The sequence below is a fragment of the Pan troglodytes genome, chromosome 4 (assembly GCF_028858775.2).
Source record: "Pan troglodytes isolate AG18354 chromosome 4, NHGRI_mPanTro3-v2.0_pri, whole genome shotgun sequence".
NCBI lineage: Eukaryota > Metazoa > Chordata > Mammalia > Primates > Hominidae > Pan > Pan troglodytes.
In genome coordinates, this window is record NC_072402.2 from 91,014,846 (window position 1) to 91,028,540 (window position 13,695).

Consider the following 13,695-nt stretch of genomic DNA (forward strand, 5'->3'; position numbering starts at 1 on the left):
AGAAATCTGCATCCTTAATTTTGGATTGGCACAGAATGCACTTAAAATTTATCACCTTAAGTGCATCCACGATTTATATGGGATGAGCCTGCAGCTTTCTTTAGTTTCTGAAATCCTAGGTGCTACAAAAATATTTGGGCCTGAATAAATAACCTGATTTGGTTGTTTTGGGAGTTTGAAGAGGTTTACCAAAATTCCTCAAGTTAGCTATTTTCCACTTTCAGGATGCCTCACTAAACAAAGACAAAAAAAAAAAAGCCAGTTCTTTAGCTTTTAGGTGGTTAAGGATATTAGTGATTTCAGATCAATTAGAATTTCATTTGTAATGCTCCAAATGGAAGCCTTTGGGAATAGAGCTCCATTTAATGTTTTATGTTTGTCCAATAAATTAAAGGATTTGATGAGTTGAGAAAAGGAAATTAGTTGAAATCAATGTTATTTTTTCATATCTGAATAAAATTTTGAGGAATATCTTGGATTCTTAGAGGCTCTTATTCTAAAATATATTTCTGAGGTTTTTGTGTCCAATTGAGACACACTTTTCTACAAAGCATAACCCTGAAATGTCCATTGAGTTTTCAGGGATGTAATATATGAGAAATTAATTGTAATATATTGTAACATATGAGAAATGTATATATGTTCTGTTTTTGAGCCCTGCCATTCTGCCCCTAGTCTAAGAACTATGCATACGAACTGTCTCTCCTGGATTATGCTACTATCTATTATCTACCTATCTATCATCTACATTTCATCTATTTATTCTGAAAAAAATAAGAAAAGGAGGAAAGATTATGCTATGTAAATCAGTACAAATTTAGATGGTAGTTGTTTTCCTCAGGGCAGGGACTTCCAAGCAACACTTCCAGATAAGCCCCAGTCTATAACAAAATCTTTATATCTATATGCTATTCTAAAGGACTTTTCTTTATTCTAGAGTTATGTTCTTGATAGATTTTGATGTTATACATTTAATTTAGTAATGGTGCTAGTTTATAACAGAAGGAAAACAAAGCAAAATTTGACAGCCAGGTATTAATCCCCGGATAAGATACAGAGATTTTCTCAATGAAATTGAGTGATCTGCAGACATTGGTCTAAGTGAAGGAAAGTTGGTTTCATAGGGTCTGTATGTTGACTCATTGACTAAGTTGCCACATTCCATGATTTAGGCTTTGGTGCTGAATAATGAAATTCTCTCCAGGACAGTTTTAAAGCTTAAATAGAGTCTGTGTGACTAATTCACACTAAGACAAGAAATGAAAATTCATATGAGAGGACCAATTAATTTGTTAAATTAGAAATTACTAATGCTGCACTGGATATCCAAGGTCCCAGTGATATCTATCATCTATCTATCTATCTATCTATCTATCTATCTATCTATCTATCTGTCTATCTATCCATCCATCCATCTACCTACCTACATATCTAACATCTATCTGTGTCTCTGTGTGTGCAGATAAACAGGAACATAGATCATAGTCATAGATTGGGTTTTAACTGAATCTCACGTTTAATAGCATCAGTGTAAGATCACGTGATGCATGCTTTACACACTGGGACCAGGATATCCGTGTGTGAAATCTAGAGCCTTCCTCTTGCAGATTCAAATGTCGTCTGAGAGCATGATTATCTGGCCAACACTCTGCCCTTGTCATCTCTCACATAACACTTCCTGAAATTCTGTCTGATGCACAGCCATTGGATATGTTAATAAATAAATGCCTCAAAGCCATTCTTACTTGCTTATCTATTTAATGGATTGTAAATTTCACAGGTTGATTCTCAGAAGTTATTTTTATTCTCCAAGTATTTAAGGGCATTTTATTGAAGTACCAGGCTTTTAACTGTAAGATACACAACATATGGAAGCAATTTAGGAAAAATTTTGTAACAGGAATGATAGTGCTTATTAAAAACTCTTTGAAAACACAATTTGTATTCCTACCGAATGAAGAAAAACATAACAAAAGCAGATATACAGCTTTTGTATCTCTATTTATCATTTCATTTATTTATGAAAATAGAACCATTGTTACAAAACATAACTCACACTAAATTTTGCTATCACAAGGGCTTTTAGATAATCAGAGATTTTGTTTTCAGTAAGCATTTTCACATTCAGGCTAGAAAGCATTTATTTCATCTAATTTAAAATGCAAGCAAGTACATTTTAATTTTACTTTGCTTATTAGTGTGAATTTTTAATGCTGGTTACCTTTTTAGTTACGCAGGTATCAATTTGAAATTAGCCCATGTTCTATAATTGTGCCTGTTGTTATTCCCTGTAAATGTTAGAAATTTGTTTATAAACATTATGTGTAAATAATTGACCTACTGGTATTGATTCAAAAAGTGCCATTTCTGTCTACTTGCATGCTTCATTAAATACATTTAGTAGCCTGCTGTGTAAAGTCCTCTTTGAAACTGATGACTGACTTTAATCTCAACTCTGTTTCAGATAATTCAGATAGTCAGTGCTGCAGACCGAGATCTTTCACCTGCTGGGCAACAATTCTCCTTTAGATTATCACCTGAGGCTGCTATCAAACCAAATTTTACAGTTCGTGACTTCAGAAGTAAGTGTAACTACAGAAAAATTTACCTCTTATCATGTATCTTTGTAAAAAGGCACTAAGGGAGGAATCAATACTTTTCTTTGAAGCACTTAATTTCATAAAATATGAGATCCTTACATGAGAAAGGCAATATTCTGTACCTAGTAGTAAATTAAATATTTAATCTATACAGACTGTCTAGTAAGGCAGGTTGCTTGCATTGTAAATGTGGACAGTCTCTCAATGAGTCAAGCAAATAAAAGACTCTCTGAGAAATTGAATGGCTTCCCTGTTTTAAACATATCATTTGTCCCAAATGCACATTACTTATACTAACTAACAGGGAGCTCTTTAGTAACTGTTTTATTAGAATAACACACCGTACAGCACAGGTTAAGAATGCAGGTATTATAAAGACACGTGCACACAAATGTTCATTGCAGCACTATTCACAATAGCAAAGACAGAATCGACCTAAATGCCCATCAGTGACAGACTGGATGAAGAAAATGTGGTACATATATATACACCATGGAATGCTATGCAGCCGTAAGAAAGAATGAGATCATGTCTTTTGTAGGAACATGGATGGAGCTGGAGGCTATTATCTTTAGCAAACTAACACAGGAACAGAAGATCAAATACTGCATGTTCTCACTTATAAGTGGGAGCTAAATGATAAGAACTTAGGAACTCAAATAAGGAAACAACAAGCCTTGGAGTCTACTTGAGGGGTGAGGATGGGAGGAGGGAGAGGAGCAGAAAAGATAACTATTGGGTATTGGGCTTAATACCTGGGTGATGAAATAATACATACAACAAACCCCCATGACATGTGTTTACCTATGTAACACACCTTCACGTTACCCTCAAATCTAAAATAAACGTTAAAAAATAAATAAATAAAAAATAAATTTAAAGAATGCAGGTATTATATTTGACATGACATAGGTTTGCATTTTTGTTCCATACTACCAAAATGACAGACTCTTAATGTATACAATTTTACTAAATCAAGTCAACCTCATAATATTTTTTATTAAATAAAATCATATTTGCAAAGCCTTAACAAAATGCCTAAAACATGTTACCATCAAGATCATTTTAGCCACCACCAATGCCATCATGGTTACACTTACACTTTTATTTATTTATTTATTTAGAGGGAGGGAGAGACATGGTTTGCATAGTTTATAATGAGAATTTGCTACTTAAAGACTAATGAAGAGGAAGGAAAGAATGAAACTCTTTAAAAATAAATTTGTGTAAAATTTGTCTTTACACATTACTGTAAATGAAACTCTAATCATTAAAAAAAAGCCACTTAACAATTACAGATAAAAAATTCTACCTGCAAAGAATAGAAACATTATACTTTAAATGTGGACTATATCTATTATTTAACATGATATGGAATAAAACTTTTTTTAATTTAATTTTACTTTTTAAAATTTTAGATTCAGGTGCAGCACTGAATCCTAGCACTTTGTTACATGGGTATATTTCATGATGCTGAGGTTTGGGCTTCTATGATCCCATTGCTGAAGTAGTGAACCTAGTACCCGATAAGCAGTTTTTTTTAACCCTTTGTCTCCTCCCTTTCTCCCCCTTTTTGGCATGCCCAGTGTTAGTTGTTGCCATCTTTGTGTTCTGTGTTCCCAAAGTTCAGCTCCCTTTTATAAGTAAGAGTATATGGTGTTTCGTTTTCTGCTTCTGTATCAATTTGCTTAGGATAATGTCTTCCAGATGCATCCATGTTGCTGCAGAGAACATGATTTCATTCTTTTTTATGGCTGTGAACTATTGCATGGTGTACACTTATTCTTCTACTACCACTGCTATTGCCATCACTCCTACTGCTGCTACTACTGCTAACGCTATTACATTTGCTACAATTACAACCATTACAAAAATATAAAGGACACTGGATTAGAAATATTAAGGTTGAGTATCAATCAGTATCTCTGACTTTATTAGGTCTGTAACCTTGGGTATTTTATGTCCTCTAAGTTTCCATATTCTCTAAAATAATCATCAAAACACCTGATTTTATAACCTGATAATAAAAAGATAAATTTTTATAAATTCTATGCATATAGAACAAGTGAACAAATTGTATTGAGATGGTGATGATGATGATGGAATCAGAGGATATTTTGAAGAGATTAGTTTGCTACAATGATTAGGCAAAGAAAGTCAGAGTCTCCACAAAATCAGTCTCTCCACATTTTATCACTGAAGCAAGTTGAGTAGAGTTTGAATAAAATATGCAATGTGAGAAATGGCCATAAGACAAACAGCAGTCCAATCTTGAAGTTATTTATAATGAGAGTGACCACATATTTTATCATAAAGACTGAAACACTTATAAAAAAGGGGGAAATATTTATAATGTTATGTCACAGCAGCACACATAAAATAGGTCTGTCTAAGACAAACTGGACCATATGAGGACCCTATCCAGAAGCCATTTCAGGAGATAACTTAAACCAATAATGTTAGTAGTCTTTGAAAGGTTTAAGCAAGAATATAACATATTCATATTTACATTATAGGGAAATCTGCTTGGATGTAGCATGGAAAATATATCATAGGGAGATAAAACTAGTTCAGATGTCATTGCAGTAAATGGGTGAGAGCCTTAGATTAGGGTACTGACTGTGAGGATGGAGACAAATGGATGGAAATAGAATTGATAAGACTTCATGATAGATGCCCTAGATTCAATATGTGTATATCATGTAATAAGACAAAATAGATTTCCAGGTCTTAGGCTTCAGCAACTAGGTAGATAGTCACATCATTCACCAAACCCAAGTGTTGACTATTTTCCACAACGTATCTTTGCTGAAAGAGCTATTTCAGATTAATCATGTTAATGGGAACCACATGATACTGACTTATAGCAGAGTGCTTTCTCATGGACTAGACATGTACTTGTCACAAAATTTCAGGTGCCATTTACCATGTTCCTTGTTTTATAATGAATTAGATTTGTAAGGTATTTTTAGTGAAAAGAAAGCATTTAGAGAGGAAATAAAATATAGTATGTCTTTTTCTTCTCACTATGGACATCACAATAAATTTGTTATGGTCAATTTTCAATAAATAATAAATTGGGCTGGGTGCGGTGGCTCACTTTGGGAGGCCAAGGTGGACAGATCACCTGAGGTCAGAAGTTTGAGACCAGCCTGGCCAACATGGTGAAACCCCATCTCTCCTAAAAATACAAAAATTCGCTGGGCGTGGTGGCAGGCACCTGTAGTCCCAGCTACTTAGGAGGGTGAGGCAGGAGAATCGCTTGAACCCAGGAGGCGGAGGTTGCAGTGAGCCGAGATTGATCCACTGTACTCCAGCCTGGGTGACAGAGTGAAACTCCATCTCAAAATAAATAAATAAATTGAAAATAAACATTTTAAAAAGGGTTAGGCTGCCATTTGACACATACATTGAGTTCAAGAATACCAAATCCCTACCTTCTCCCAAGTGCAGACACACCAGACATTCTATTTCTATTAGTCATTTTCACTCAGATTATGAAATTTATTCCTAGCCTGTTCCTTTTCCGCGGACTCAAGTGTTCAACCATCAATTGCTGAAGATTTAAATGTTGATTCAATTAATATCCATTTGTTCATCCCTAATCATATCCCATAAAGTTTTCTCGTCTTGGTGCTTCCTATTGCTGAAGAACCTGCCTCAATTTCAGTTGTTGAATTTAAAGTCTGCCAATAGAAAAATGGAATCTGATTGAAATAGTAACATATTTGTGACAGACCTGCACAATTGTAATATATTATACACTTTTAAAAATTATCTTACCTTATTCTCAAGTATTATGCATAGCTATAATAAACTACATATTGATACATTTCTAAAAATAACAAAGTGTTTCTAGGGGTTACTGTGACACACAAATGAAATATTGTTATTCATAAAACAAAATTTCTGCTTATTTGTGTAGAAATAAAAGAGCAAATGCATGCAAAAGAGCACTTTCAATAGAAGTATTAATTGCATTTATATAAAAATAGTAATTTTTATTGTCTCACATTATTGCAAGTAAACATTATTGTTTTTGAATTAACCAGAATTACAATGAGTTACTTTTTAAATCATATTAAAGTAGTCATTGTTATAGTTCAAGGTGTTTACAATTTTTAATGTTTTTAACAAATCTTATTTTCCTTTCCATGTTTCTTATTCCAGCTGATATGCAGAGGTGAAAGTATTCCCATACATACAAACATATATAACTTACATTTATAAACATATATACATATACAACATGTAGATAGAAAAATCCTTAATTTAAAATAGTCAATTGGTTTTAATATAGTTTAAAGAATAGGTTCTTATTTGAGATAATTTACAGATTCATAGTTTGTAATATTTTCTATTATGCATGAAACTATTTACAAAACTATTTTTTAATGAGATTGCAATGTCATAAAAAAAAGATCAATTTAACACACTTTCTGTCTTGTAAAGCATTCCATAATCTTTCTGAATAGAAAATTTAATTCTTCTACCAGACAAGATTAATGTTTATTTTTCCTCTAATGATTATTTTGATTATATTTTGGCAGTTTTCATAATGTGAAAAGAAATAAAAAAAATAAGAATCCATTTTCCTGATTCAAGAAGAGCTTCTTACTATTGAGCAGATACCAACTTGAAGATTTGAAGTGAAGCTCATAGTAACCATGTTACCATAAATGTCATGTTTTGTAGACAACACAGCTGGGATTGAAACCCGAAGAAATGGATACAGCCGCAGGCAGCAAGAGTTGTATTTCCTCCCTGTTGTAATAGAAGACAGCAGCTACCCTGTCCAGAGCAGCACAAACACAATGACTATTCGAGTCTGTAGATGTGACTCTGATGGCACCATCCTGTCTTGTAATGTGGAAGCAATTTTTCTACCTGTAGGACTTAGCACTGGGGCGTTGATTGCAATTCTACTATGCATTGTTATACTCTTAGGTTGGTTTCAATATTAATCATTGTTAATTTTTTCTCGCTCTCTCTTTCTTTTTTTCCCTCTCTCTCCTCTATCTCTCTCCTCAATTTATCATGTAAACAAGTTTTTATTCATTGACATGTCATACCTAGCTAGAAGATAATCTATGTGTATTGAATTAAATTGTTATTAATGCTATTTTTCTATTTCATACTTCTTGGATATATATTATTGGGGATAAATAAATAACATCATCAAATAAACACCAAAAATATGTTCAAGACCTCAGAGATTTTCTAGTAATAATAGTTTGTGACCCTTGTCACAATGAAATCCTCTTTAATAAATATCCATTTACAACAACTTCTCAATTTGTTTTACTTCCTAGTAATTGCTGCTGTCTAATAAGAGATTATGTCATCTTTTAAAAAATATACTTGATGAACAATGGTTCTCAAATTCCAGTTCAATAAAGAAAGGAAGATAAAAGAGCGAACAGAAAGAAACAGAATGTAAAGTTATCCTCAAATTTGTCTTTTCTGTTTAAACTGCCATCCATAAGTAATTCTTCCACTTTCTTGCATCTCCTTACATCAAAATTCTAACCATTCCCACTAGAACAGAACAGACTAAAATATCTGGAAACACTCCAAAGCAAAATGATTGAAGTAAATGTATTCTATAATATCTCTGTGAGAGTGAATATAAACCTATTAGGAAGTTCCCTCTTCCATGAACTCTGTTCAGCTTCTCCATTTATTAATTCACTGCCAGATTGACAAAAGTAGAGAGAGATTTTCTATTATGCCTCATTCCTTTAAAATCAAATGACAACAGATATATAACTGGGTATTGTGGAATCAAATTATGTATGCATATTTACTGTTTAACCAAAAATAATCTGACAAATATGGACACCTGACTTTATCTCTAGGAAAGAAAAAAAAATAATTAGTAAGATGAAAGGCACGGAGTAACGCGTTATATGGTAGCTTGTGGAGAACACTCCCTGAGTCAGAAGTTCATGCTGACGTAGAAGGTGAAATTCTAGTCCAATTGGCATGGTGTAGATATTAATTCCACATGAGAAACTTTGGTGTTCAGAGCAAAGTATTCTTTATATCCTTATAATTCATCATAAATTATCCCTGGCATCTTTTGTGTTAATATAAACCTTAAGGACACATTCCAAGTAATATTTTCACATCTGAAATTTAACAAGATCATTTAGGTGTTTAACATCAAATGAAGTATTTCTCTCTCATATGCCTCTCTTGTCTTGTAGCTGAGTCCTGGAGTATTCCTATATTTTGAAAGTTGCAAGGGTCAAAATGGAGTCACTAATGTCAAGAAAACCCTGACAAATAGAGCTAGGGAAGACCATGGAGAGAGGGTTTTCACCCTTATATGCCTTTAATGAAAAAGACTGTAAAAATCACAACCCCTCACAAAGGCCATCACAACCTTATACAAAATCATTTCTGCTGGAACATCTGCCCAGCAACTGCCTGTCCAATGTTGGACTGGCATCACCCTTGTTATTAATCTTTGTAGTCAAGGATAATTATTTAAAACAATTATGTATCCTCCTCGTTTTTTTCTTTGAAAACCTTTGTCTTCCTTTATCTCTTGAACATACACATAGTTGACTATGGCACTCACATTCCCATTGCTATACTCTATTTCCAAATAAATATATTTTATTTCAGAGAAACTCTTTCTGTTTGTTATTTGAGTTGACAGTATCAACCTAACATGGCTTGGTATGTTCTGGCCGTCATACACTGTAGCAAGTAATCTGCTCAGGTCATCTTTATCATGTACTACCATCTGCCACTCATTTATCCAAATACTTCCAGAGCATCCACAGAGCACCAGCACTATTCTAGGCATTGTGAATTTTTGGTATACAGCAGTGTATATTGACACTCTTTGTCCTGTCATAGGGTCTGCTTACAAATCCATCTAATCTTTGACCTCCTTGAGCAATCTCACACTCCTTTAGGTCCCCTAGCTTGTTCTCAGCCATTCTCATGTCCTTTGTGGGGTGAGAGAAAGAACAGAAAGGTATGGTGCTTGGGTCCCTTTTAAATGGACCTCAGGCACATCCAGCTAGTTTCTTTCTCAGCCATGGTGATTCTGAACTCATTTTATGTATAGGGCTGCTCCATGAGGTCTGCAGTCTCTCACATACTTGGTAGAGGAACAAACAATCATGTCCTTTGTTCTGAGATTCCATAAACTCTTGGGAGGAGTTCAGGGTGCTAAACATCTCCCAAGGCCCACTGTACAGAAACTCTACCTAGATCCCCTCTCTCCTTCCAACTGGTCCATCTCTAATTTTGGAGGAAGAGAGAATAAATGAAATTTTATCATCATGCATTCCTCTCTACTTTATAATTCTATGACAGGTGTCTTCCAGACTCTGCTCTGGTAAATCAAACACACATTAGCTTTCACCTGTTGACACCACTATGGAGGAGAGGGGTTATTATGGCAAGAAAAGCTGAGCACTGATGTCGTCATTTGTATCTGTGCCTATTCACGCATAGGAGAAATAAACACCATTGATTTAGTGGAGAGCTTTAAATCAACTGGGAATAAAGAGAGATTTTGATAATAAAAGTACATAAATTAACAATTTTAAAATATTGTTTTATGAAGGTAACCTGAATTCTAGGCACTTGATTTAAAAACTTTCTCAATATGGCAGGACACAGAATTGAAATTAATGCTTTAGTCTGTAAGATTTATAAAACTAAGGTCCTTAACATCTTCCTTCCTTCTTTCCTTCCTTCCTTCCTCTACTTCCTTCCTTCCTTTCTCTCCTTCCTTCCTTCTTTCCTTTCTTCCTTCCTTCCTTCCTTCCTCTACTTCCTTCCTTCCTCTACTTCCTTCCTTCCTCTACTTCCTTCCTTCCTTTCTCTCCTTCCTTCCTTCTTTCCTTTCTTCCTTCCTTCCTTCCTTCCTCTACTTCCTTCCTTCCTCTACTTCCTTCCTTCCTCTACTTCCTTCCTCTACTTCCTTCCTTCCTCTACTTCCTTCCTTCCTTTCTCTACTTCCTTCCTTCTTTCCTTTCTTCCTTCCTTCCTCTACTTCCTCTACTTCTCTCTTTCTTATTTATTGCCTTTAAAAATAATGGTCACAGTGAACATTTGGGCTTATCGCATAAGAAACATAAATTTCTAATTTAAAATTAGGAATGTTCCAATTGGGAAGTTAGCAATGAATGATAGTCTTATTTATGGATGATAATATTCAAGTTTTCTTATATTCTTACAATTTTCTGTAAGAGTGGAAGAACTATTATTTCCTTTTTTCTTTTGTTGCAACACACACTTTTACCTGACCCTAAAATACTTTAATATAAAGACACACTTGTTTTATTTTGTGAATAACTTTGCTATGGTTTCTTGTTAGTTACAATTTCAAAATTTAAACATATGCATGATCCTATTGATTATGGTATGTTTACTATGAAAGTAACAGGAGGTCATTACGAAACTCAGCCACCCCTAATCATTTTTTAATTTTTATGGAGAGATGAAATGACCTATCTGCTTTCTATTCTCAAATTGCAATTTTTGTCTTGTTCCAGCCATAGTTGTACTGTATGTAGCACTACGAAGGCAGAAGAAAAAAGACACCCTGATGACCTCTAAAGAAGACATCAGAGACAACGTCATCCATTACGATGATGAAGGAGGTGGGGAGGAAGATACCCAGGCTTTCGACATCGGGGCTCTGAGAAACCCAAAAGTGATTGAGGAGAATAAAATTCGCAGGGATATAAAACCAGACTCTCTCTGTTTACCTCGTCAGAGACCACCCATGGAAGATAACACAGACATAAGGGATTTCATTCATCAAAGGCTACAGGAAAATGATGTGGACCCAACTGCCCCACCATACGATTCACTGGCCACATATGCCTACGAAGGGAGTGGGTCCGTGGCAGAGTCCCTCAGCTCTATAGACTCTCTCACCACAGAAGCCGACCAGGACTATGACTATCTGACAGACTGGGGACCCCGCTTTAAAGTCTTGGCAGACATGTTTGGCGAAGAAGAGAGTTATAACCCTGATAAAGTCACTTAAGGGAGTCGTGGAGGCTAAAATACAACCGAGAGGGGAGATTTTTAAAAAAGAAAAAGAAACACAAATATTAATAGAAATCACACACACACACACACACACACACACACACACACACACAGACTTTCTGGGACGAGATTCCTTTGATTACCTGGTTTCTAGTAAGTTACTAAATTAATCATATTGTCAGTTTTGGTTTATTCTGCCAACACGAGATACATCCTATAATGTGTACTTGCTTTGTTTTGTTGTTTTGTTTTTTCACAATCACACTGAGACAAGCTCAGGCCTATTCAATACAATTTACTGACATGACAACCTAGAACGAAGATAGCTATGTGGCATCACGGTGGAAGAGTGTTAGATTTTTCTTAATTCCACTAAAGTGCCTATTGAAACTCTTATCATTTAAAGTGGTGTACAGTACACTCTGCTGTGATGGTATTTCGGGATTCAGAGATAAAGAGGACATAAAACAAAGACACCGTCTTTATGTCAAGAAGCAATAGCGACACTCTGACTCTCCTCATTCCTTTTGAGAACAAAAGAAGAACACTTTCTGATCTCCACCTTCTTCTAATTCAAAAGGTTTTCTTTTTCTTTTTTAAACTGTATGCTAAAACGTATTTGTTTATCCTATCCTTTCAGAAAATTGAAATAAATATGAAAATATCAAGTTCAATATGTAAGTCCCGAATTCTAGAAACAATGTTTGATCTTAACATTAGTTCACATTAAAGCTGTTCATTAAAATGTTACTTTCTTTTCCAAAAAAAAAATAAAGAAAAAAAAGAAAATAAAAAATATTCCTCTTTATAAAGAGAGGCCTCAGGGCTCAAATTACACATTAAAATAAATATTGGTTTTGCTTAATATTGTACTGGTGTGTGGAAAATTGGTTTTAACAGTCACCAGATTCAGCTTTTAGTCATAGATGTAATTTCAAGTTGTGTTTCTATGAAAATTCTTAGAAGAAAAAAGTGCCATTCATTTAAGCATGGAAAGAGAAATTCATTATACAGTTTCTCAGAGTTTGTTACAATCTAGTGATTCTTTGATGAGCAGCAAAAATAAAATACATATCAAATAATAGAGGATGGATTTATAAGATGTCTAAAAATATTTGTTATACATTATTGAAAAAAATAAAAAATCAGGGACTTAAAAAAGTTCAAACCAATGACTGAATCCTAAAATGAACGTAAATTCAATTTCAGGCAGCTGATATACTTACTTTACTTACATGGACTTCAACTTTGTGAGCACCATTATTATATTGGAGCTCATAGTTACCTCTTTGTTCTCTCATCTACAAAAATCTTAATGTAAATTATCCCTTACAAATTCCGTGTAATGATGCAAATTTCTAAGTAATATTAGATTTTATAAGCACATTAGTAAACTAAACTCACATACATTGCTTTCAAGCGGATTGCACACTAGCTCGGGAAACATAAAAAGATGCAAACTAATTATAAAATAATATATTTTATATGAATATGATAACTACTTAAGTGACTACTCTAATATTGTCACTATATATATGAAAAAAATTAAAGTTGCTTATGGGTCCATCCTGAAGATATGGTCACTATCTAGCTGGGTTTATGAAATACTTATAGATATATTTAATATTTGCAAGGTTTTGAAGCTAAAAATTTACACATGACAAAAACAGGCAGAAATATAGACAACACAAGAAAATCATATTCACCGTTATTCATTTATAAATACATCCTTTAAAATGATCCGACTACTCACTATGCTGTGGCAATGGGGGCATTTGAATTCACATTCCCCATTTCTTTGTTGATATCTCCCAGTTGCATATTCTCATTTTCTCCCTCTCAGGAATGGCTGTTGAACTTGTTTTCTTCCATCTCATCCCAATTTTACCTTCGTCTATCCCAAGAACTGCATTATAATATTGATGTAGTGTGATAATTTATAGTATGTTTGGGAAAGTATTTACATAACATGTTTTAAAAGCTGGTGATGCCATAACCATCCTAAAGAGAAAAATTAGGACAATTTTGGGATTTGCCTTAGCAACGTGATTTGCTATGGGCTGATATA

At 34.1% G+C, this 13,695-nt stretch overlaps 1 protein-coding gene across 5 annotated transcripts in view; it reads left to right on the forward strand.

The window, feature by feature from the left end:
- CDH12 (cadherin 12) overlaps positions 1-12,492 on the forward strand; it is a 1,102,231-nt gene extending 1,089,739 nt beyond the window's left edge. For all 5 annotated transcript variants that reach the window (XM_024356657.3, XM_024356660.3, XM_024356659.3 and 2 more), the window contains 3 exons: positions 2,465-2,582; positions 7,296-7,547; positions 11,123-12,492. In XM_024356657.3, the coding sequence (XP_024212425.2) occupies positions 2,465-2,582; positions 7,296-7,547; positions 11,123-11,622 (870 nt within the window). In that variant the 3' untranslated portion in view covers positions 11,623-12,492. The remainder of the gene's footprint in view (positions 1-2,464; positions 2,583-7,295; positions 7,548-11,122) is intronic.
- The last annotated feature ends 1,203 nt before the right edge of the window (positions 12,493-13,695 follow it).